Below are 26,174 nucleotides of genomic sequence, written 5' to 3'. Positions count from 1 at the left end.
TTCGTTTTCGAGTTTGAGAACTGAAGTCTTCAACTAAAAGCTAAGTACCCCATTGGGGAAACTTTTTCTTGCTCTTAACCGATGTCAGTAAAAGTAAATAATTGCATTACTTGTGGAAAGCAAGTACCTCATAAAGATTTTCATTTGTACTGTATTCCTTGCCTAGGCACTGACCACGACGTACCTCGCTGTCAGTTTTGTGCCTTATTTAAACCACGAACTATCCGTCGTCGGTATATTTTCGCTTCTAATTATTTGGTGCTTGGTTCAATTATCCTGATATGTCTTTAGTAAGCCGACTTACAAAAAAATACAAAGATAAAGACAGAGACAGACCGCCTAGGTCCAAAGCTGCCGATGATGCTTCTCCTAAGCCAGTCACCAGTTGGCCAGTACTCAGTGAGGCACTTTCTCAGCCCCTGATACCCGCTACTTCAGATTCGCAGGCTTCTACTGAGACCCATTCAGAGTCCAGTATGCTGCGAGATGCTTCAGCTGTGGAACCTGCAGATGTCTCTACCTTGGATGGGTCCGGAACCGCTGTGCTGGCATTGGTTTCTGAGGGTGTATTCAGGCCTACTGACTTGCGTATTAATCCGATGCCATCTTCTTCTTCAAGGATTAGAACTCGAACCATGCCTAGAAAACTGACGCCCAGACCGCATGGTCAGGCCTGTATGCCTAAAAAACAAATAAGAATGGCTGAAGACCTTATTACTTTAATCAAGGGAAGCCAGCCTTCCCCTCTAAGAGACCTAGGACTGAGTTTGCTTATGATACTTCTGACCAGGATTCTGAATTTTCTGTTTTCTCTGATGACCAGGATTTACCGTTATCTACCTATGAGGTTTCTGATGCTGAGAACTCTATTCACCCTGCTTCTCCCCCAGAGGATTTTTCTTTTGGTGAAACCTTGCATACTCTCAGGGAGCATTTTCATTGGGAAAGTCAGGATTTCTCTGATTCTAAAAAGAGGCTTAGGGATTTCTTAATCCTGCCTCAGCATAGGCCTTTAGCCATACCTCCTGTACTAGACATTGTTGATGATGCCTTTTCGGAATCTAGCTTGGCCCCTGACTCTTTACCTCCTGCTCCCAGAAAACCTGATAGATATTACAGGGTCCCTGACTCTCACAAGTTCCTTTTTAAAAATCCTACTGCGGATCCTGAGACCATTTCACAGGGACCCAAGGGCATTAAAGCTATTACTGCCAAAAATCCTATCCCCTCTGATAGAGAATCCAGGGCGCTGGATAGATGGGGTAAGAAGGTATACACTTCTGCAACTTTGGCCATTAGGGCCTTAAACTGCCAGTTTCATATGTTAAAGTATCAGCAGCATATTACTGGATTACTTAAATAGAGAATGATGTTGATTCCTGATCGTGCTGAAAATAAGGATTTACAGGATTTGCTGCATTCAGCTGAACAGGTTGGAAAACATACTTTGCAATGTGGTTTTGATTCACTAGCGGCATCTTGCAGGGCTGCTGTAACTGGGTCTGTACTTAGAAGGCATGCTTGGCTTAAGGAGCAATCCTTGCCAGGTCATGTTAAAGCAAAATTACTGGATGCTCCCTTAAACCAGGACCACCTGTTTGGCAACAAGGCAGAAGAAGTTCTTAAAAAGATGGAGGAAAAAGCTAAATCTATGCAAACTGTTAAAGATTTTTTACAAGTACAACCTCCAAGGTTTAGTAGGCATTGACCTTCCAAGAATTGGTCCTTTCCTGCCTCTTCCAGACCTTCTCTGTCCAAACCCAGATCCAGCAGAGCTCCCAGGCTTCAGTCCCAGGGTACACACAGGACTAAGCAGTGGGGGGCCTCCAATTCCAAATCTGGGAGTAATAAAACTCCCCCCTATGGTAAACTGTCCCAATGACTTATTTTTAAAACTTCCAAGCACTTCTCAACTGACTGCCCCTTTGGGGGGAAGATTGCTCTTCATGCCAAGAACTGGGAACTCATTACCCAGGACAAATGGGTTTTAAATATAGTGTCCCAGGGATACAGATTTCAGATGTTCTTCGTGTTTCACTGTTGCAGCCATCACATTTGGGTTATCTGCTTGCAGCAGCCCTCAGTCAGCCTGATTAACAAAGTCTTGGGTCCTGCATCGGTTGCTGTCCCTTCTTCCATGACGTCAGGTTGTCAGGAGTATAAAACATGCAGTCGACGCCATTACATCAGTCTTTCTTGCCATGTGGTGCCCGAAGCAGAAGCAGTTCGCAAGTGCTGGTCGTCTGACTCCTGAAATTTTCGTTTTCGAGTTTCAGAACCAAAGTCTTCAACTAAAAGCTAAATACCCCATTGGGGAAAATTATTCTTGCTCTAAACCGATGTCAGTACTTTCTCCTGGTACCCTGTCAACAAATTATATTCCTGGGAGCAAGATTGAATACAGCTTCCCAGATGGCTTTCCTTACGCCAGAGAAACAAATTCATTGACAACCTACTTCAAACAAGTGGCCAGAAAAACCCTGTTATCTGCAAGGCAAATTCTACAAGCCTTGGGGTTCATGGCCTCCTGCATTCTTCTAATTCCATATGCAAGACTGCATATAAGTAAACTACAGTGGTATCTAAAAAGCCTATGGTGTCAACATTCTCAGGATCTAGAAGCAATGATTCCTATCATATCTTGCCTACGCCTAGAGTTCCTTTGGTGGGCAGAGGCCTGCCACCAAAACAAGGGGTTACCATTCACACTACCCTCTGTCCTTACGCCAGAGAAACAAATTCATTGACAACCTACTTCAAACAAGTGGCCAGAAAAACCCTGTTATCTGCAAGGCAAATTTTACAAGCCTTGGAGTTCATGGCCTCCTGCATTCTTCTAATTCCATATGCAAGACTGCATATAAGTAAACTACAATGGTATCTAAAAAGCCTATGGTGTCAACATTCTCAGGATCTAGAAGCAATGATTCCTATCATATCTTGCCTACGTCTAGAGTTCGTTTGGTGGGCAGAGGCCTGCCACCAAAACAAGGGATTACCATTCACACTACCCTCTGCCACCCAAACCTTAACAACAGATGCATCAGACTATGCATGGGGGGCTCACCTGGCAGGGAAGTGCATTCAGGGCAAATGGAACCCAAGTCAAATGTACCTGCATATCAATCAAAAAGAAATGTTAGCTGTACAGAATGCTCTGACAGCCTTCTGACAGCCACTGTTATGTGGTACATAAACAAGCAGGAGGGTACACATTCTTACCCCCCTGCAGACTAGCCATGGCATTGTGGAACACAGCCCTGAGCTACCAAGTGCAGTCTACAAGCTCAGTTCCTGCCAGGAAAACTAAATACATGGCAGACGAACTAAGCAGAAACATCATGGACCCACATGAAAGGAAACTGGAACCAAGGATTTTCAACATGTTGACAAGCAAATGGGGGAGCCCAGATACAGACCTGTTTGCCTCCCCTCAGAACTATCAATTGGACAAATTTTGCACTAGGACTCCCCATAAACAAGCTTGGAAAGTGGATGCTCTGTCCTTCAGCTGGAAAATCCTATCAGTTTATGCCTTTCCTCCTCTGCTTCTGCTCCTCAAAGTACTACTAAAGAACAAACAAGACAAACCAAGGATGATTTTGATTGCGCCAGACTGGCCACGCCAACAGTGGTACCCCCTCTTATGCAGTGTGTCACTGTTGGCCCCATGGCACCTGCCTCAGACTCCTACCCTATTGTCTCAGCAGGAGAACCAGATTCTGCACCCCCAGCTTCAAAAACTGAACCTAGCAGCCTGGCTAATTACCAAATCTCTACTTTGCCATCCCTCAGTAAACCAGTGATGGATATCATTTTAGAGGCAAGGAGGCCTAGTACTAGAAAATCTTATGCTGAAAAATGGAAAAGATTCTGCTCCTGCAACCAATTTCTAGGGATGAGCACAGCAGTGCCCAATTTACCTCAAATTTTACAATACTTAACTGAGATGCTTCACAAGAGCCTGTCCTTCTCCTCCATCAAAATTCATGCCTCAGCCATTTCAACTCATTATAACACAGAACCTCTCTTCTTCTCTCATCCACTGCTCAAGCAGTCCCTCAGAGGGGCCAAAAACTTATGACCACCCAGGAGAGCTCCAACTCCAGCCTGGGACCTTAATTTTGTATAGGAGAAACTCCCTCTTCCCCCTTTCGAGCCAGCTGCTACCGCAGACTTAAAATTCCTTTCTTGGCAAACAACTTTCCTTTTAGCAATTACTTCAGCAAGAAGGATATCTGAATTACAGGCCCTTATGGCTGTGGAGCCTTTCATCATCTTTCATGTGTTCAGGGTGTCCCTCAGGACCAATCCCTCCTTCATGCCCAAGGTGGTATCCAGTGTGGCCCTTAATCAGTCCATTCATTTGCCAACCTTCTTTCCTAATCCACAGAACAAAGGGGAATGGATACTGCACTCATTAGATGTGCACAGACAACTTAGATTCTACTTGGACAGGACTAAACCTCAAAGGAAATCTGAACAACTGCTGGTGGCATTTGCTGCAGGGGCAGAAGGGAAGGGTATTTCAAAGCAAACCATTTCCAAATGGATAGGACATTGCATTAATTTCTGCTACAAGCACCATGGAAAACCTGTCCCACAGGGGATCAGATCCCACTCAACCAGGGCTGCATCTACCTCTACAGCCTTTCTCAGAGGCGTCCCTACCAGGGACATCCTAGAAGCTGCTACCTGGAGTTCTGTACATACTTTCACCAAGCATTACCATCTGCCAATTTTTTCTAAATCCAGAGCTGGCTTTGCCACTGCAGTCTTGCAGGGCCTTATAGCTGGTCCTAATGGTATCTAAATTCCTCCTCCCATCCTTAGCTTTGGGAATCTACCCAAATGTGATGACTGCAACAGTGAAACATGAAGAACATACTGCAGTTGTGTACACTTACCATAAATGTAGATGTTCGAGTGTATTCACTGTTGAAGTCCTGGTTACCCTCCCTCCAGCCCCCTTACCTTTTTTGGCTATACCTCTACTCTCCTTTACTATGCTCAAAAGCTTTTTGGTGTATTTGCTTTTTGTTGGAGGTATAGCTTCCCATTAGGGGGGCACCTGACATCTGTGGCAAGAAAAACTGATGTAATGGCGTCGGCTGCATGTTTTATACCCCTGACGACCTGACATCACAGAAGAAGGGACAGCAACCGACGCAGGACCCAAGACTTTGTTAATTTGGCCGACTGAGGGCTACTGCAAGCAGATAACCCAAATGTGATGACTGCAACAGTGAATACACTCGAACATCTACATTTATGGTAAGTGTACACAACTGTACTTTCTTGAATACTGATTGTGTACATTTAGTGTAGGCATTCATGAATCCAGCCCATTATTTTTATGTTCCTTCTGTGTAATTTCCAATTGTTTGTCTGGAGGCAAGTCAGTCAGGTGTTGGGAGGGACATTAGAGCAGTAGATCAGGGAAGGACTACAGACACAGCAAAAGGCTGATAGTCACAAGGTACAAAGAAAATCCTAAGTGTATCACTAGGTTTGATTATTTTCACTAAAATGTATTTTTAAATACCTTTAATAAATTCTCACATTTTGGGTGGCTGCGGTGAAGCAGCGGTTAGCGTTGCCACCTCACAGCAAGAGATTCTCCAGTTCGATCCCCGGCTGGGGTGCCTTATGTGCGGAGTCTGCATGTCCTCCCTGTGGTCACGTGTGTTTCCTCTGGATGCTACGGTTTCCTCCCACATCCCAAAGACATGCTGTAAGTGGATTGAACACTCTAAATTGGCCCTAGGAGTGAGTGCGTGTATGTGTGTGTGCCTTCTGTGGAAAGTTGGGTGCTGGTCTGGCAACTCGACACCGTAAAATTCCACTGCCAATCATGAGCGGAGAGATGATCCACTGTGGCGACCCCTAACTGGGAAAAAGCCGAAAGAAGAAGAAGAAATTCTCACATTTTAAACAAGTACACATACAGTAATAGAAAAGAAAACAAGCCATAGTGATTTTTTTCATTATTTCCGGGCACTGAACATATATGTTTTCTTTATTAACAGTTAACATTCACTGCAATGTTACATAAATTGCTCAGTTCCTACCCTCCCTTAAATCCCACTCCTGCTGAACATTATTCTACATGTATTGTTCCCACAAATTACATTTATTTCTGTGTAATTTGCTCCTCTTTTCTAAAGATTCTACCACCACTTCTTTTATCTCCTTCACAGTATTCCGTACCTTATTATATACAGCTGGTTTAGATTTTGATATACATTTCTAATAATTGTTTCTTTGGCAGCCAGTGGCATTAAACCTCCCAAGGTTTTGCCATTCAGATACTATATCCCAGCTGAAAATAATCTTGTCCTTTGTTGCAACCATTTGCACACCCAACATTTCTGACAAAGTACTGTGCAGAGAATTTTTAAAGTTTGCCAAAGAGTGCATCCCCCCACAAAAAAAAAATATGCTCCCAGTTACCTTTCATTCTCTCTGTCTTTCCCGTTATACCGCAAGCATTTGCTATTTACCTGAGGTAAAATCCTGCTAACTCAGTCTGCTTAGGGTATAAAAATGGCAATATTTACACTAGCAATAATCCTTACCCTTCCCGACTTTGTTGCATACTTGGGAGCTTTACAGATGTCCTGCTATTGTTCTTTTGTATATTACCTTTGCATTCCCTCTTCCCAGTCCTTTCTAACCTCTGATTCATTCTTATAGTCATCGTCTAATGTCTTGTATGCCCTAATCTCATTTGATGTTGTCTCTTCCATGAAGTCCTTAATATTTTGGTATTTGGATCCAGCCCAGACCCAACTTTGGATATTCCAGACCATGTATCCAAAGCTCAGGCTGCACTCCCTACCCATAATCCCTTCTGCCCATTGAGTTATCTCAGATCTCATTTCCCGCTTGTTTGATATAGATGTATCTCAGCTGCTAAGGCTTGTGTATAATTGAAGGGTTTTTTTGACAATTTTTGTATCCTTTAGAGGATTGTTTTTCTCTGTCATCCTTAATTAACTGCCTTTTTCTTCCACCCTTTATCAAAAATTTAAAGTTTAAAATGTAATAGTTTCTAGTTATTAGTTAGTTATCTTCCTGACTGTCTGTTTTTTTGTGCCTGTGGCACCCTCTGCCCTTTGTCATAGCAGTAGTTTTTCTGCATTAGTCTTAGTATAGGATTTAGGATACGTTCTATGATAGGATTTGACATTGCTTTTAGTTTATTGTTTATAGTGTTTGATGATTTTTGGTGTTTTACAGTATGACCAACAAACCGTCCGACTTCATAAAATGCATGGCCTATGACCACAAGATCCCAAGTTCAGATTCACGCACTAAATGTGTATACTATCACAGAGTTGCTTATCTGGTTAAGAGTGCATCATCTGCACTGCTTTGGTCCTTGGGCCATCACAGAAAATAGGAACAATCTCCTTCTGAAAGGTCTTCTCCCTGCCCCTGCAGGAGACTTGTTTCTTCCTCATTCTTCTGCTTCTGGGGCTTCCCCCTCCATCAAAAAGCCTTCTGACAGACTTAAGGAGAAGAGTTGTGACAGACCAAAGGAGAAAGAAAAGTCCAGGAAATCTAGGAAGTGGTCTCTGGACCATTCTTCTTCAGCTGTGGTGCTAAAACTTCCAAATTAGTTGTCAGATCCAATACGCCTCCGTTACAAGAACCAAGGTTCTCACTGGAGACAATTTCTCCCAGACTGTGTTCTCCTTTCCTGCAGGTAAGGACCTTTCATCAATCTTCCAGGCCCCTGTCCACTGCCTCATCCTCCTGATTGGTATGGCCTACCAGGAGTCAATATACATAGACTGAATGATGAAAATGTTCCTCAGCACCTAGGTGAAGTAGGGGGGGTTCACTTGGCTCTGGCCACAGTCGGACTCATGAACATGGGCCCTTCTCATCCTGTCATTGTTGCTTCTACCCTGATCTGCCCTTGGTTTCATGATCTGTGGATCAGAGTTTTACCCAGGGTTCATTCATGTGGCTGTCTTCGACTCTAATGGCTTCCCTGTTCTGACCAGTCCCGAGTAACTCAAATCCAGAAGATTCTCTGGGCTGAAGCATCAGTGCTGGATCCAGGGGGATGGGATTGATTTAAAGCTTTCAGAGCCATCTTTTCCTCTTGGAGCTTCTACACTAGACAACCTGGTACTGGTATCGGTTTTGGATCCTTACCAAGCTGGATACCGGGATGAGTATGGAATGGAAGCCTCAGCTCTGTACAAAGTGGTCTCAGGTCCTCCCTTGGCTTTGGCATTTGAGGCATTCAAGAGTATGGTTTTCCTGTCTAGTGAACAGGCTTCCCTTCCCCACTCAGTCCATCCATCCCTTATAGGATGTCCTTGGGTCCTGAACCTGCACCTTCTATCCTGTCAGGACAGCTGGCCCTGTCAAACTAAGAAACAATTTGCCTTCAGGACTGCTGTCCCTCTTCTAAGTCTTCTCTAGCATCCCACAGAGGAAGCTCCTTGGAAGCATGCATGCAAAAGGAGGCAAATCGACTCCCCCCAGGAGTTGTTAACTGAAGACAATGACTTTGATAAAGGGGAGGGGTCCTCTCGATCCCCTTCTTGAGGATGTCTGTTTCGGGAAATCCTCAAACTGTTGAAACAGAAAGGTGGGTGGTCCTCAGAAACTGCCTTCCATGAGGAGTCAGTTTTTCTCAAGTCCTTTGGTACTGGCCCAGCTATTTTTTGGGTGACCCCCTCCTGTGGACAAGATGGTTGACCTTATCTTGAAGCGGGCATGGAAGGAACCAGATGTGGCTAAACCTATCCCATGCAAAGCCCATCAAATTCTTGGTATCTCCGAAAGATCGCCTGCATTGGAGCAAGGGTTTCACCATTGATTCCATGGTGGTGGTAGTGGTCACCAAAAAGGAACTTGACAAGGAAGGCTTCTCAGTCCATTCCCCCAACAAGAAATCCAGGGTTCTGGACATATATGGTACGTGAGTCTGTACTTCAGCTACATTCTCTCTGAGGGCGCCAAACTACCTGGTACTTGTGACATGTTTACAGAGGAATTTGATGAAGGAGCTCTCCAAATCTCACTCTGGGTCCATTTCTACAAGAGGACAAGAAGTCTGTGAACTCATAGTTGGCCACCCTCCAGTTCCTTTCATATGTATTGATGTGCCTGATTTCTGATGGAACTGAGGGTGCCTCAAGAGCTGAAGACACCAGCATAACCGTAAGAAAACATGCTTGGATGCACTTGAGTGACTTCGCAGAACACATCAAGATAGCTTTATTAATACCCCTTAGGATAGCTTGACACTCTTTTGGGCATAAAGTTAAAGGGATGCTCTCCAGAAGTGAGCAAGATGGGAAGACTCTTTCTGATGTAGAGATATGGTTCTCTACCCCCAGAAGTCTTTTTCTAGAAACCAAAAGGGGAGGAAAGAAGATGTGGCTATGAAAATCCCTGGTATTGTCTTTTTACACTTCTAGAGATAGACCCCCCCAGGACAGAGAGGGGAATTCTAGTGGTGGACATCACCCTCCTGGCAGAGGTGGTGCACAAAATCAAGGCTTCCAGGGTCTGTTCTCTGAAAGGCCTTACCAGCACTCCTGCATAGTTTCCCAACTGCCACACTCTGGAGGCAGTCTTTGGGTGCTTATCTTTCCACCTCAAGGCCTGGACATCCATCACCCAAGACACATGGGCGCAGAGGATCATAACCAGAGGCTTTTCAATCCTCTTTATGTCTTACCCCCTGCCTTCAAGAAAGCTTCTCAATGTTTTACCCTCCAAAGAAAAGCAGCAGCTCTAGAAGTAAAAAATGCTAAACATTTGAGTTATCCAGGAGGTCCCAGCAGACAAACATCGATTTAGCACTTATGCAAGATTCTTTTTAGTGCCAAAGAAGAATGGGAACCTCAGGCCAATGTCGGATCTCATTCTTGTAAATCAGTATGTCAGACAAACAAAGTTCTGGATTGTCACAGTACAGTCCACTCTCCCGTTAGCGAGAAAGGATGATTGGATGTGCTCGATAGATCTTTAGAATTTATACTACCACGTAAAAATAGGTAGGCACTCCAGAAGGTTTCTCCACTTCCATCTGGGAGCCAGTCATTTTCAGTTCAGAGACTTGCCTTTGGTTTCACCACAGTCCCCTGTGTTTTCATCAAGTGTATGACAGTGGTCACAGCTCACCTCATGCTGCAAAGGTTGCAAGTGTGCCCGTACCTGGATGACTAGCTCAACACTGCCCCCACCAGGAATCTTCTTTTCCACCCCAGGGACTCCTTTCTATAACTTTGCACCAGACTAGGCATCATAATGAACTCTGTCAAATCCAAATTTCTCCCTGTTCAGACAGCTAAGTTCATAGGAGCTCACCTGGATACAAAGTGCCAAATAGCAAGACTTCTACAGAACAGGATTGCCACCCTCCACAAACAGACCTTAAAAGTTATTTCCTGTCAGAAGCCACCAACAAGACTGATTTTAAGCCTTTTATGATCTGTGGCCACCTCCATTACCTTAGTTCCTCTCGCCAGATATCATATGAGAGTTCTTCAGTGGACACTTGCGGTTCAATGATCTATCAGACATCAACCCATGAATTTCCAATTACTTCTCACAAACATTTGCAGAATGCACACATGATGGTGGCTTGAATTCCCAGAGGTTTCCCAAGGCTGCCCCTTCTTTGTACATTCTCTCTAAGTGACAGTGACCACGAACATCTCCTAACTAGAGTGGGGGGGCACTTAATGGGACAGACTGTCCAAGACACATGATACCTTTCTGAGGCCGGTCTTCATTTCAACATACTGGAGATAAGGTCAGGCCTCCTAGCATTGCAGACTTTCCAGGACTCCCTCCCTCTGGGAGTGATATCTGTTCAGACAGACAACTTGTCAGTAGTCTGGTACCACAACAAGCAAGGAGGAACACATTCATCCCCCCTCCATGGTCTCCATTACCACAGGCTATTCCTCTTAAACATACTGTTGTTTCCTCTTTTTCTGACGAGGGGCAGGACTATGATTCTGTCCATTTTCAGTACTATTCCTCTCAGCTGCATTCTCCAGGACATATATCTTCCAATGAAGGAGACTCCCTCTCACCAGATTTCCCTGTAGTGGAGGCTTCTTTTGAGAAACTATACAGGGCATGATGAAACACTTTGATTGGCAATCCACACAGATTTCTGATGTTCAGAAGAGGTACAACAACCTCTATGCCTGCCCCTTTTTCAGTCCCTCCTGTGCTTGAGGCTTTCCAAGATGCCTTAGAGTCCACATTTTCTGCACCCGATTCTCAACAGACCAGGCAGGTTTTACAAGGTCCCTGATGTCCTGAAATATCTGTATGAGAACCCTGTGGCAGACCCTTCTTCAGTATCTCTCTTTTCATATAAGCCATCCAAGCTTCTGCCCAGTGCCAATGCCCTAGTCACTGATACAGGTAGTAGGGCTATGGGTAGAGGGAGAAGAAGGTTTATACCTCTGCTACCTTTGCCTTTTGGGTAATTAATTACCAGACTCAAATGACAAAACTATTTAATTTCTCTTCTTAATTCGTTAAACAAAGTTATCTTGGATCCTCCTACTGCAGAGTCTAAAAGGTTTACTATCATTTTTCTGATCGCACTTTGTGCGATTCTTATTAGTGCGAAACTAACGATTTGCTTGAATCGAAAAAACAAATGCCAAAATGCAGAAATTTACAACAGTGAATTTCTACATTTTGATGCAGATCGCACTATAGTGAGTATCGGTAAATGTACCCTTTCCCTCACTGTAGTGCGATCCCAGAGTTTGCATATCTAAGTAGCAGGGGGCTTGCCCCCCTGCAAACACGTTCTTTACTGTGCAGTGCACAGTAATGCTGTTTGCAAATGTGTGGTGAATGTTCGAATTATGTCGAATTCAAACATTCACCACATCAGAGTTCAAGATTTTTGTCATTCGCTGTAGTGCATTTTCGTTTTTACATTTCGTAGAAACGATAATTTGCCTACAGTGAAATTGACAAAATGATAGTAAACCGTCTAAACAACAGATGTAAAGCTTATTTTCACAGGCCACTTAGATGCCTGACACAGCATTAAGTGCAGTTACTTCTTCTAGGGCAGCTGCCATGGGATCTGTTATCTGCAGATATGCATAGCTTCGCATGCAGCCTATGCCTGAGGATTTTAAATCAAAGATAGTAGATTCACCCTTGGACAAAGACTTGCTGTTCAGCCCTCAGTCAGCCAGGCTATTCAAAACACTCCAAGACCAAGGTAAGACCATGAGATCAGCAGACAGATCCTACTCTCCTCAGTCCCTATATATCATAGGAACTACTCAGCTAAATCTACCTCTTTTATTAGAAGGGATCCAAGGACAGTCCAGAAACAGAGGAAAACACCCAGGAAAAGATACTCTGAAAAATCCTTAAGGGAATGTCCAGTTGGGAGGCCACCCTTTGGAAGCAAAAATCCGTAACTACCCCTGCAGCATGTCTTCCTCTGTGCCCAACCCCCATTACCTTTCTTTCTCAAAGGTTGTTGCCATTCCTGGCCAGCTGGGAAGCTATTACCACAGACGAGTGAGTTCTCTCCATCATCAGAGATGGCTTTGCCATGTCTTTGGAAGACATTCCCCTTCTGAGAGGCATCCCACTGCCTTCTCCAAATCAAATTTCCCTTCTGACTCCAGTTATTCAAGACCTCTTGTATCAAGGTACAGTCAAGCTAGTATCAAAGGAATTCATGGAAAAAGGATTTTCTAGTCCCAAGAAAAGAAGAGCAGTGGAGATCCATACTATACATGTCTAACCTAAACAGTTACCTGAAGGTATCATCTTTCAAAATGACATCTCTTCAGACCCTTCTGCCTTTCATTGTCACACACAGGCTTTCTTATTGTTATTAGATCTCAAGGACACCTACTTACACATTCCCATTCATCCCTCTTGCAGAAGATTCCTCATGTTTTCCTCTGACTCCTCCCATTTTTAGTTCATTGCTCTGCCTTTTGGCATTTCCACAACCCAAAGAGTGTGCACAAAGTGGCTAGCACCTGTAGTAGCTTTCTACTGCACTCGAGGAATTCAGATTTTCCCCTGCTTGCACGACATTCTGACCCAGGTTCTTTCCTCAGAGAGTCTCCTTCATCATCTTCAGTTCACTCTCCATCTACTAACTGGTCTGGGTTTCTCTGTAAACTACCAAAAATCACACATGGTTCCAGCACAGGACCTGGTGTTTCTGGGTTGCAGGTTGGACACGAAGAAAATGGATGCTTTCCTCCCTCAGGAGGAGGATCTCAGCTTGTCCAGTTACTTCCAGGACCTCTCCTCTGCAACTCATTGCTCTGCAAGGGATATGCTAAGGATTTTGGGATTCATGGCAGCCACCATCCCTATGCTCCCATTGGCCAGGCACCATATGAGGAAAATTCAGTGGTACCTGAAGTCACACCTTGGATATCCTGATTCTCCTCCTCCCTTGTCTCAAGAAAAAGCTTATGTGGTGGAAGGGACAGGTCATCCTAACTCACAATTACCTTTCACACCTCCTCCTCCTCTTCATCATGTTCACATGGATGCCTTGGACAAGGTGTGTGGGGGGGTATGGACAGGATCACACATGGTGCAGGGGAAATGGCAAGCCCCTATTATTAAAAACAAACACATCAACCTAAAAGAAATGAGGGCTGTTCTGCAAGCTCTTCAGATTTTCACCCACCTTTGGAGACCAGGACCACTACAAGTGTACACAGGAAACACCACATTCATGTGGTACATAAAAAAAACAGGGAGGCACCAGGTATTACCAATTTTGCAGGTTAGTACAGGAGGCTTGGAATATGGCAACACAAATGAACATCATGGTCACAGCCACATAGTTCCCGTCTTAGCGCAATGTGCTAGCAGACTTCTTAAATAAGTCTTTCTCTGGAGGACCCCCATGAGTGAACCTTGAACAGAGAGTTCTTCCACAACATCACATTTTGTGTAGCACTCTTCAAGTAGATGTTTTTTCCTCAACAAGCAACCATCATCTCCCCCAGTTCTGCCCAAGGGATGCTTGTGCAACAGCCTGGAAGACAGATGCCTTTTCTTTCCAGTGGACAGAGAAGTTCCTGTATGCCTTCCCTCCCCTGCCTCCCTTTCCAAAAATTCTTTTCAAAGCACAAAAGGAGACACCCAAACTCTTCTTACTGGCTCCATTCTGGTTGAAGAAACATTAGTTCCCCCTGCTATTTCACCTAGTAAAAGAAAATTGTAGAAGGATTACTCTACAGTCAGATCTTACTCAGAAAAAAAGGATTGCTGCTCCACCCAAGTCTAACATCCCTCAGCTTAACCCTATGGATGATAGGATTTTGAAGAAGTGGTAAAAGTCCTACAACAGGCTAGGAAACCTACTACCAGAAAGTCTTACACAGCTAAGTGGATCAGGTATTCCTTCTGGTGCTGCAAACATAGTCAAGATCCACTCTTAGCACAGGTCTCTATGGTACTGCAATACCTCTATGAGCGGCTTTGATCAGGCTTAGCCTACTCGTCCATAAAAGCTTATTTGAATGCTATCATGCCTGCTTCTGTCTTAGCCCTCCTCTTAAGGATAGACTGGAGGACAAGCTTTTCCTCTGGGGAGCTCTGCATCTTAACTCCCAAAACAAATCCATCTGTGTCCTCCTTGAGATCTTAATTTTGTGCTAGAAAAGCTTACTCTGCCTCCCTTTGAACCACCTTCTTCCTCTTCTTTGAAATTAACGAATAATAAACCAGCGAAAGAGGCAACCATGCAGCAAACACAGACACTGTGAGCGATAAAATAAACTTTTTACTTTAATGGTGTACACAGGTAAGCGCTTTCACATTCACTTCATCAGACCAAAAAACACTACCTGTAAAGGCCACACCTTATATAGTAAACAGCTGACTATGACGTAGTATACTAAATGAGATAAGTAAAAATTCTGTACAACATATATATAAAAATACAAACTAACTAAACTTGTTAAAATCACAGAAATGCAAATTCGAAACATCAAAACATGATGTCGAATACTAATACATTGTAATAAGTATGTCTATACTGATAATTCATGTATATAAAAGGGTGCATATAAAACTTATTAAAATCACAAAAGTACAAATTCCAAACGTCGAAATGTAATGCCAAATGTAATGTAACGCTCCTCTTGGTCTTTACCTTGGCCAGGAGAGTTTCTGAGCTACAAGCTCTCATGGCCATTCCCCCCTTTCTCATTTTGTTCACAGAGACATGTTGGTTGTGAGGGCTAACAAATCTTTCATGCCTAAAGTAGTGAACAAGCTGTGTTTCATTCAGGCCATTCATCTTCCCAACTTCTTTTCCAGTCCTGAAAATGGGGATAAAGGATTTTACATTCTCTGGACATTCACAGACAAGTCAGATTTTACATGGACAAAATTAAATTCTTCAGAAAGGTTGACCAACTGTTTGTATCCTTTATGACATCTAAGCTGGGACAGCCAGTCTCCAAGCAGACTGTTGCAGCCTGGCTTTCAAAGGTTTATTTCTTTCTGTTACTCTCACCACTGTAGGACCTTACTTTCCTTCCCTAAAGCACATTCCGCAAAGGTAGTCACCTCCTCAGGAGCTTTTCACAAAGGAACAGACTGCAGGTCTGTGTTGGAGGCAACCACTTGGTCCTTTGTACACATCTTTACCAAAACTAGGTCAGCCCTGTCCAGACTGCTGGACAGTTCTTCTTCTCTATAGCTAATCACTCTTCCTTCATCCTTCAGCTCTGTGAATCGTCTGTCAGGAAAACTGCAATAGTGATTTCAGTCAGGACATAGTACAATTAAAGAGTAAATGTCCTACTGATCACTGTTGCAATATTCCATCCCATCCTCCATTTCCCTCTTCTCTTACTCACCTCCATCTACAATGGTTCCCCCTCCTCTAGCCTTTACTCTCTTACATAGGTACAAGGGTATTTTCTTACCAGTTTGAGCTACACCCCTCCTAGCTGACCAGTCTTCTCTCTTAGTAGTCTTCAGGCCGCTGGCTTGGAGATAGCCTGAGGATCTGTGCTCATACGTCTATACCCAATGCATATGAGCTGAGGTCATGCTTAAGACATATGACCTAGGGAAGTTAAAGTTTTGGTACCTTGGCCAGATGTCATCAGTGACAACCCATATGTCAGGAATACTTTAACAGTGATCAGTAGAACAACTGTACCTTTTCTTTGCTTATGGCTCTAAATGTAAAGCTAATAATAAAGAAGAAAGAGGACACCCCTGCTTGGTTCCACTGTTCAAACACAGCTTATTGGAAAAGAACCCTCCCACCTTACTTTTTGCTTCCGTTTTTTATATATTCTCCTAATTAGCCCAGCAAGAAGGCAAATAATGTTAAAATTGGCCTTTTCATAAAACCCCAGCTGACTGTGGAATGCTTTCTCTGTATCAAGACCCACTAATAATAGAGGCATTTTTGTACACTCTGCTATCTCTGGATCATCATGGTTTTATTAATGTTGTCATATGGTTGCTTCCCCTGCACAAGCCACATTGATCCATGTCTATCAATTTTCGCAACACCATTGCTGTTGTATTAGCTATTGTAGACCAAAAGCACTTTATAATCATAGTTTAAATTTGAAAAGGGTCTATATGAAGCTGGGTCTAAAGGGCATCTTAGGTAATGCAGCCATCACAGCCTTTTTCCAAGATGTTAGCCCCACCCCACCCCCCTCAAACACTTTTAAAAAACATTCCAGTTCTTTATCACATTTTCCTTCCCAAATTTCAAACTTTCACAAGAATACATTCTGCTCATGGAGACTTCCCTTTTGATTGATTATACATCACTATTTTTCACTCATCTTTTTCATAGGATTTATTTTTTGGGGGTGTTAATTAAAGGATTACAGTCCATTGTGCTGACATAAGACCATGAAAGATGGGGTTCCTTGTGTGATACTGTTGTTCGTTGATATATACAGATCATCTGAAAAAGCCCTAGTCATAAGTGAGAACTGAGTATTAAAAGCTTTTCTTCTTTGGTCGTAAAGCAGAGGTCTGATCCTAGCAATTGTGCTCCTCCCTATTTAAAAACAGAGGTATTATCACCAGTATTGGTTCAGACATTGGGGTGACTATGACATATGCCTAATACAGACATGCAGGATGCAGTGTGCTGGTCATCAGTGGATGATTGTGCCTCTCACTACAGGGGGTTGGAAGGGTGGCCTAATGGTTATGGTGTTTGCCTTACAAACACAAGGTGCAGAGTTTGAGTCTCACACGGGACAATTGGCTAGGCTTACAATGGCTCGCAAGGGCAGTTAGCTTAGTACTAACCTATGAACCTATGAAAGCCTTCCATTCACCAATCATTAGGGACTAAACATGTGCTACCAGGTCATTCCTTAGTGAAAAGCACATCTGTGTGATTTAAGATAACTAGAGCTGCATAAGCCAGTGAGGACTGTTAATCAGAAATGGGAAGTGAAAGCAAGTATAAAAATGCATTAAGTGCACTCTGCTTCAGACATTTATTTTATAAATAGAGAAGCATCAGTAGTACTGAAGTTCATCTGTTTCACTGATAATACATTTTGTCACAGTTCACAGGACAGTGCCAGTGTATGCCTGGGTTTGGAGGTCGGAACTGTAGTGAGTGCCAAGAACTGTTTTGGGGTGACCCAGAAGTTGAATGTCAAGGTATGTGTTTTCTGTGCTGATCTATTTTCATTTACTCTGGCATGATAGCATTGCTTAACTGAAACATTTAGTTTTTGTCAGGTTTTAGAGCTGTTGTTTTTGTTTGCTGATACAGATGATAATGTGGACTGAATGAGCACATATATCTGTGGTATTTGGCGATGCTCATCATAAGAGTCACTGCTGCAGATTATTCCTTCTTTCCAGTATTCCAGAGCTTTTTGTATAGCCCCAGACATTGGCCTGATTCTTGGTTAAAACTGGACATAACTTAGAGCCATTTTCAATCCCCCCATCTCTCTCTCTCTCTCTCTCTCTCTCTCTCTCTTTTTTTTTGTTGTAAGAAGTGATCAGTTGTTAATTTATCTGTCCATGGATTACTTCCACGTGATTTCCAAATAAAGAGTGTCCAGTTTGAGACCTTATTTGTTTATTTTAAACTTTTTATCTTGCTTGAGATTGTGATATTTTTTCTCATTTGATTATTTATAGATTAGCTTTTACTCACATATGTGGCATCTATAAGTGTGCCAATGAAGACAGATTCCACTTGAAGCCAGCCATCGTAGTGCCTTTTTAGTCTGGGGAGAATCAAAGGGTCTCCATTTACAAACACTGCACAGCATTTAACAAGAAAATTCTCTTTTGCCAGGCCAGAGTTTGAGGCATAAGACATTTCTAGCATTAGCACAAGAGACAACTTTCCCTGTCCTCCAGAAAGATAACCTTCCACCAGAGTCCACAAGTTAACAGTTTCAATTAATAAGGAATGTAGACACTGCAGAATGGAGAACACAAAACTTAGTGGTCAGACAATCTGTGGGCAGGGATTAAGAGTTTATAGTGACCACACCAGTCTTGCCAGGGCCGGAGAGCATTAGGTCAAGTGAGGCATCACCTTGCTTACCCATAGTCCCACAGCCAGTCTTGAATGCATTTCTGACCCCCTTTGGTGTCATGAAGTGGGATTTTATTCTGCATGCTAAACAGGCCTCAGTGTGTGAGAACTCCTAGATGGATGCTGGTTTCTAGTCATCTGAGGAAAACAGCTGTCCTTTGCAGTTTTTAATTGCACCTTCAGAAGGAGTCTCCCAGCAGGATATTCTGTAGTTTTAGTCCAGGGGGTTGCAGTGGGCCCAAGGTTATCAAAATTTCTAGGCAAATACCATGACATGAGTAGGAGCCTCCATCTATCTGTCTTCTGGGGATAACATCTGAGGGTTAGATGCCAAGCCTACTGATCCATACCCCAGCTTCTACTACTTTTAGTTATACTAAATTTACTGAGGAATATATGGCCATTTAGAACACAATCAACTATCACATGGTCCAGCCTTCTACTTTGGAAGTGTCTTCTATCAAAAAAAGAATTAAATAAGTCTTTTCCCCAAATTCCCAGGATTCAGACCTGGAGGAGGAGGAGGATTTGACATATTTGACACAAATCTCCTTGCCTTTGGAATTAGTGCAGACGGTGGAGAAACCGCAGTATTACATTCCCCATCAAAAGATATTTCTTTCAGAAAATTGCTTTATCGTGTGTGGGACCACTTTAAATGGAGTTCAAAAGAACTTTCAGAGTTGCCTAAGAAGCACCTCTTTAGTATTGAAGAACCAAGGCTGACAGTTGCTCTCCCTGTCTCCCAATTAAAGCTTTTGAAGATGCCTTTGAAATTGCTTCCTGAGAACTTGACTCCTGACCTTCTGCCTTCAAAAAGGCAAATACATTTTACAGATAGTAAGACACCTGTGATTTGACTGTAGCATCACTCAGTGCTGCAAGGGAACTGATACTGGCTTCAGACCCAAATATGCTCCATAATGATAAGGAGAGCACAATACTGGACAAATTAGGAAAAATGTTTATAACCCCTCCATCTTAGCTTTTTGGGTAATATCCTCAGGCAACTAGAAAACACAGAAAGACAGATTCATGATAAGACCTCGAGGGACGGGATTTGTTGACTGATCCAGTTATCCTTTATGCTGGGAAATCATATACTCCATTGTGGTTATGACATAGAGATACTCCAAGTAGAAGTGTGGCAGTAGGTAAACAATATACGCAGGCAGTCAGGGCTGTAAATATGCCCCTTACTGGATGTTTTTAAGGGGTAGTGGTTGGAATGCTGTCCTGGATAAGAATCTGTTGCCCTCCCCCTTCTTTTAGGAGATATTTAAGAAACTGAAAAGAGAGAGGGAAAACTATGAACTCAAACAGTTATTCACCCGCTGTCCAAAGGTACGGTAGAAAGCTTTATAACAAAGCAGTGAGCCTTTTATAGGAAACAGTCTAAAGCTATCAATTCAGAAAAACAGGTTCTTTAAGATGTACTGTAATCTTACAAAAATTGGAAGAGAAAGGGGTAAGCAGTGAACTACTTGGAAGGTACCCGAAGTCTCCTCCCTCCTAGAATGGTATTGGACAGGTACTGACTGTGCTTCCAGTGTCACCCCTCCCACCCTCTTCCTCTTCCATTTACCTCATCTTCCCTCTAGCTCATATCCTGAGAGGGAAACTTTTCGACCTCTGAGCAAATTGTTTTGAGGGTGACAGTCGATAAATGAATAAGGCAGATAATTCTTTAAGTTGTCAGCTCAGAATCTTCCCTCCCGTTGTACGTATGTCTCCCAACCCCCAGATCAAGTGGAGCTAATGTAGCCAATCCTGACCAACCATTTGTAGTATGGAGCCAAAGAAAGGGTTTTCTGTAGGAAAAGGGGAAATGTTTTTAATACAGGATAGCTGTTTGGGAACTGTCCTAAATTTATCCAGACCGAACAAGTTTCTAATGGTAAATGACTTCACAGAGACCACTGTTAGTACCTGAGGTTCAAGGCATGGCACAAACCACATTGAAAAAAAAATACCTTGAAAGCCTCACAACAGCTGAAAGCAGCCTACAGAATATCGCACCTGCTGACCAAAATAACAAGAACATACATTATTAATGTCATCATCCCCAAAAGTGAATATGCTGTATCCATCATTGCTCCCCTGTCAGGGCAAACATAACCTTGCTGCAGACCACTGGTCTCCAATCCTTATCTCTTGCAGGACTTATTACTGAACATCACTGCTGTGCCATCCAAAGGGCTAAATGACTACCAGTCACTGGCAGAGCCATATACCTGCTTAACTCCCTTATATTGCTTATATCCCTAATATGTCCATTACAAAGACATGCATTTGGAGTGTTTCTTCCAGGGCCTCATCTGAAAATTGGCTTCGTTCCAAGTTGGACTTTCCTGGTAAACAAATGTTAAATAAATAAAATAAATAATAAATATTCAAGCTACTGAAAGAACATAACTGCCCACCTTCTAACACATTATCAGTTCATAGCACAGCTTATTCTCTTTGGAACAGTAACAGTTTCAGACATAACAGGCCACAATTTACCTTACTGTTTGCTAAAGATCCTTTCCTACCCTTACCTCAGCAAAATGAAATACTTCAGAAATAACAGAGGAGTTGCTCTTCAAAAAGAAACTAAAATTTTATCTGTCAGGAATGTAAATGCAACCATTTTAGAGATGTGAAGTTAATTTATTTCTACTGTTCACCTTTAGCTTTTAGAAATACTTAGTCCTGTTGGCCCACTGGAGTGCAAACACCTTATGATACAAGCTTTATATACTTATATCCCAGTGTTTTTAGTACTTTGTTTAACACATCTGTTAGTTTTATATTGTCTTAGCTCTTCACTGTCAATTGTATATGTGCATACCTGTTACTGTTTTTGCTTCATAGCTCAAGGTGCGGAATGTGATTTCTATGTATTTATCATATACTGTTCATCAGGAAATTTGAAAATATGCAGTTGTTTTGCCTCAGCCACATGGCCCAGGAAATGGCTGAAAAGGTCCTCTACTAGCCCATTCATTCATTTAACAAACAATAAGTAAATAAAACAATTTCCGCTTATCTCTTTGCCTTTTGGTCTGTTGACTACACATACAATGTTATGTTTATCTCCAGTGTTTACCCACTTCAGGATCCAGGGGATCCCATATTTACCCATTTCTGGATAATTTATTGACTGAGGTCTCTGTAATAGAAGAAATGTTGAGTGTTCTGATGTACTTCATTCATCACAGAACTAACTTTGGGTTCTCTCTGAACTTGCCCAATTCAACCACATCATCTTTGACCACAAAGATTTTCCTGGAGCCTTATTTGATACAGGGTAGGCTGAGTGTTCTATGAGAATAAGGACATTCATGTGACAGTTCTTTTCAGGCCTTGACAATAGGATGGCCATATCTGTTTGGAAATTCCTAAATGCCTTAGGTCCAATTTTAGCTTCCATCCTGATGGTGCCTCTGGTCAGTTTGGAAGATAACAGCGGTATCTTAGAAATTTTTGAAAACAACCCAATCTTTTGTTAGAATGGAAGTCAGCTGGTGGCCTCAGTAAGTGTTAAGCCACCGAGGAATGCCATTTGTAACCCCTCTAGTTACATGGACCCTGACTACAGACACCTCAGACTTAGTTTCAGGGAGCAGCACTGCTCACCTGAAAGTATATGGAATGTGGAACACTCACACAGTAAAGACACAGTCTCTTAAAGGAGATGGTAGCCCGCATTCTAGACTGGCAAGCTTTTAAAAGAATCTAGTAACTAGGAACAGTGAATGTGATTACAGAAAACACCATAGGAATGTGGTATATGAATAAGAAAAGATTTATTTATTCCAGCCAGAAGTGTAGCTAGGATGTTGCCAGGAAACAAGATTTGCAGAAGCTGATTAGTGTTTAGTTTAATACAGGCATTTGAATGCCAGTATTAGATTTGCACCAAAGCACTTTAACACTCAATGGGGGGGGGGGGGCAACAGAATGGAGGATGGTCCCAGGTGCCACTATAGCTAGCTACACCTCTGATACCAGCTATATAGACTAGTAATGATAGCCAAAGCCTGAAGAAAAAATAAGGATACTCTGTTACAGACCTGTTCACACTAGAGAAGACTAACACCTGAACAAGTACTGCTCCATTTACCTATGCAGAAAAACAGGGGTTGTGAATATTTTTTTCCGTTTTTGGGTAGGAGAGCTGTTATACAGCTTCCAGAACATTTCTCTCATTCCAATAACATTGCAAAAAGTTAAGAAAACTAAAAGCTGAGATCATTTTAGTGACAACACTACAGCCAGGATAACTATTGTTTTCCCCTCTAGTCACGCTGAATGAACAGGAGTCACTGTAGCTCCAACAGATGTGCACCCTCCCAAGTCAGGGGTAAGCATGTTCATCCACAGAGACTGAGTACCTCATGTCAGCAGTTTAGATGCTGTCAGCCTGATTAAATATCATTTTTAGAGGAGATCATGGGGCCAAAAAAATGCAGCAAAAGAAAATCTTATTTGTCTAAATGGAAAAGGGTTCTGCTTGTGACGTAGATCTAGAGGTATTTTCCCACAGAAGCTATAGAACCAGTTTTGCAGTACCTCACAACTCTTGCAAAATGGCTATTTCTATGCCTTTTTAAAGGTACGCATTTCATACATCCCCTTGGATCCCTCTCTGTCCATTAACTGTATGGTGAAGCAGTTTCTAAACGGGGTGCTGCACCTTAAGCCTCTTAAATGGCACGTGATACCTCTATGAGACCTGAATTTTTATTGTATCAAAACTAGCCTTAACTTCTTTTGAGGCCAGTAATTTAGTGTTACTTAAACTCTTGTCCTTATTTTGGGGCTGTTATTTTAGCTTTGTGGATTCTGAACTATAAACCCTCATGTATGGAGAGCCCTGTAAATGTTCATAAAGACGGGTAAGCCTTGGAGTTAACCCTTCATTCATGCCCAGTTTAACACCAAAAGTGACACTGAATCAGACTGTATGGCTACCTCTTTTATGTCCCATCCTCATATATTGCAGTTAACTCTGGATGAGCATAGGCAGCTCAGATATTATATGATAAGAGCAAAGAATCTCAAATAATCTGAGACCATAGAAGGCCATGTGAGAGCCCATTCTACCATAGCAGTGACCTTCTGTTGAAGCGTATCAGCCTGCACTGTTTGCTAAAGAACCACCTGTTATACTGTGTACAGCTTTTCCAAACATGACAGGCAGGATATCCAGTCTAGGACCAGGTCAAGATTCACTTTTGCAGTCCTGCAGGGCATAGTGTATTACCAACACCCTCACAGGGCTTATTAGTACTCTCTCAGTGGGTAAGGACTGATACTTCAGCAGCAATCATTACAGTGTACATAGTTCAGCTGTGTGAGCAAAGTCAACTTATCAGCAGTTTGAGTAGTGGATTCACTACTGCAGTAAACTGTTACTGACCTTCCCCTACTAAGTGGCCATGTCGACACTGTCCTTGGTGATTGGAAAGTAAAGATGACAATCAAGAACAATAACAAATATGGGTGTGTGTGTGTGTGTGTGTGTGTGTGTGTGTGTGTGTGTGTGTGTGTGTGTGTGTGTGTGTGTGTGTGTCTGTATTTGTTTGGGTGTGTATGTTAACTGAGGAAACTTTTTAAATATGAAGGCTTTGCAGACAGAAGTTATTACTTGCTCCTAGATGGAGCAGACTTGCTAGTACCTTTTCTACCAAAGAAGAACTGAAAATGGTAGGAGCTGTTTCTCCTTTTAGCCTTGCATTGACTTGAAGGGCTGTGAATTTCAGACTGGAAGTGTAGACATCTACTTGTGGGTAATTCCCATGGATAAGAAATCACAGTGCATTAGTCATCCCACCACTCCAGCGTCTACTGTTGCATTGTTTTTTTCACTCAACTGTATTTTGTTGTACTTTAAATTTCTTTAATCACCCTTTCTGACTTCAGGATATCAAGTTTTTTTCTATTATTTTCATAATTGACTAAGTTGGCCTAGAGACTATTTTAGTATTAATAGAAATTATACAGATTATTGTGTTCATTAAGTGTGCAAAGATAATGCAGAATTCACATGTATCATATTACTTGTACAGTTTTTGTGTAATTGTTATAACCATGTCATCAGCTATGAGACCACAGACAACAGTAAACAGTAATTGTATCATGAATGTTTGTTTGTAAAGAAAACCATAAGATGTCATCTAAACATATTTGCAAGAATAAGCTTGGAGAATAGGTAGACAATGGCATAGTAACTTGAGGGATCCAAGTCAATGTTTGAACCTGAGTTGCTGGGTCAGCATGCAGTTTTAAGGATTTGTTTACATCATGATGCAGATTGTGAACAAATTGTATACCATACATTATGAATAGGTGAACATATTCATAATTATATGCTACCTAAAGTAGTTACCATAATTCATTTATAAATGGATTTTAACAATGTAGAACAAAGATCATCATTTTCTTGTAGTGGCTTTAAACATATATTTTCTATTGAAAATTGACAATATTTTCATGCTAATATGTTAATTGGATGAGTGTTGTTTCTACACCCTTGTCCAAACAAAATGTTACGATGACACAAGAATGAAAGTTAGTATGTTCCTTGCAGTATTTAAAAAATGTTTAATGTGAAACAGATTTTTGTGCATCCTTTAATAATAGATAAACTTTCAAAGTAACATAAATTGGCTCAATTTATAATTATACATCAGACAATAATGATCAGCCTTTTTTGTGGGATAGAATGCTGCATGTAGCAGTATGATAACAGTAGCTCTGAGATCTTTTATTGTAATGTCGCTTACTTTATAACAACGTTCTCCCTTTTGGCCCATACCTAATTCCTGCCTTTCAAGTCTGAATTCTTTTAGAAACATACACATGATTGATGGATACTTAACTGAGTTTAGGGTGGATGCAGCATGCAAAATACTCTTAAGTAGTTTTTAATCAGTAGTGATGTGATTGATGACATTCAGACATTAGAGTGCATCTCTGGACTGAGAGAAATTGTCTTGCAGTTTCTTGGATTCTTTGGCTTTACTGCTTATTTTGGATATCTTGTTGAGTTGACTTAGATGTGTGTGTGTGTGTGTGTGTGTGTGTGTGTGTGTGTGTGTGTGTGTGTGTGTGTGTGTGTGTGTGTGTGTGTGTGCTACGTGGAAATTTAGTAGGATACACAGTGTGTTAAGTTTTTTGAATATTGGGAGGAATCATATCAGAATATTTATTTTAGATTAAATGTGAGTGGGAGTATCATAACAGGGTTTTTGTAATAGATATCAGCTAAAACACAGCAAGCAGTGTAGATGTTTTTCTTGATATGAGAGGGTCAGTGTAACAAGCATGAACTGTGCAAAGCAGATGCTGTGTGGAGAGCTAGGACGCAGAGATAAGTGGTGATAAAATAAACAACTTATTAGAGATAATGACCTTATTCCATTATGGTAGAGTTTCCTTCAGAAGTATTTTAAAAAAAGGAGTAAAGCATATGCTTTTAAATTCCAAATATAATTATTTATTGTCAGCTCTAAATGTCCTAAGTACACAGTTTTCATCTTGCCATTACACACTGCTGTTTGGAGAGATTATCATTCAGGCAGATATCAGGGAGCTTCTGCACTGGCTGGCATCCTGG

The 26,174-nt window shown here is 42.0% G+C and overlaps 1 protein-coding gene across 1 annotated transcript in view; it reads left to right on the top strand.

The window, feature by feature from the left end:
* LAMB1 (laminin subunit beta 1) overlaps positions 1-26,174 on the top strand; it is a 1,172,470-nt gene that overhangs the window by 751,073 nt on the left and 395,223 nt on the right. The window contains exon 23 of the mRNA XM_044088561.1: positions 17,574-17,670. Within this exon, the coding sequence (XP_043944496.1) occupies positions 17,574-17,670 (97 nt within the window). The remainder of the gene's footprint in view (positions 1-17,573; positions 17,671-26,174) is intronic.

This window comes from Protopterus annectens, chromosome 11.part0 (genome assembly GCF_019279795.1).
Source record: "Protopterus annectens isolate FY-2018-M chromosome 11.part0, PAN1.0, whole genome shotgun sequence".
Taxonomy (NCBI): Eukaryota; Metazoa; Chordata; order Ceratodontiformes; family Protopteridae; genus Protopterus; species Protopterus annectens.
This window is presented reverse-complemented; position numbering and strand designations above follow the sequence as displayed.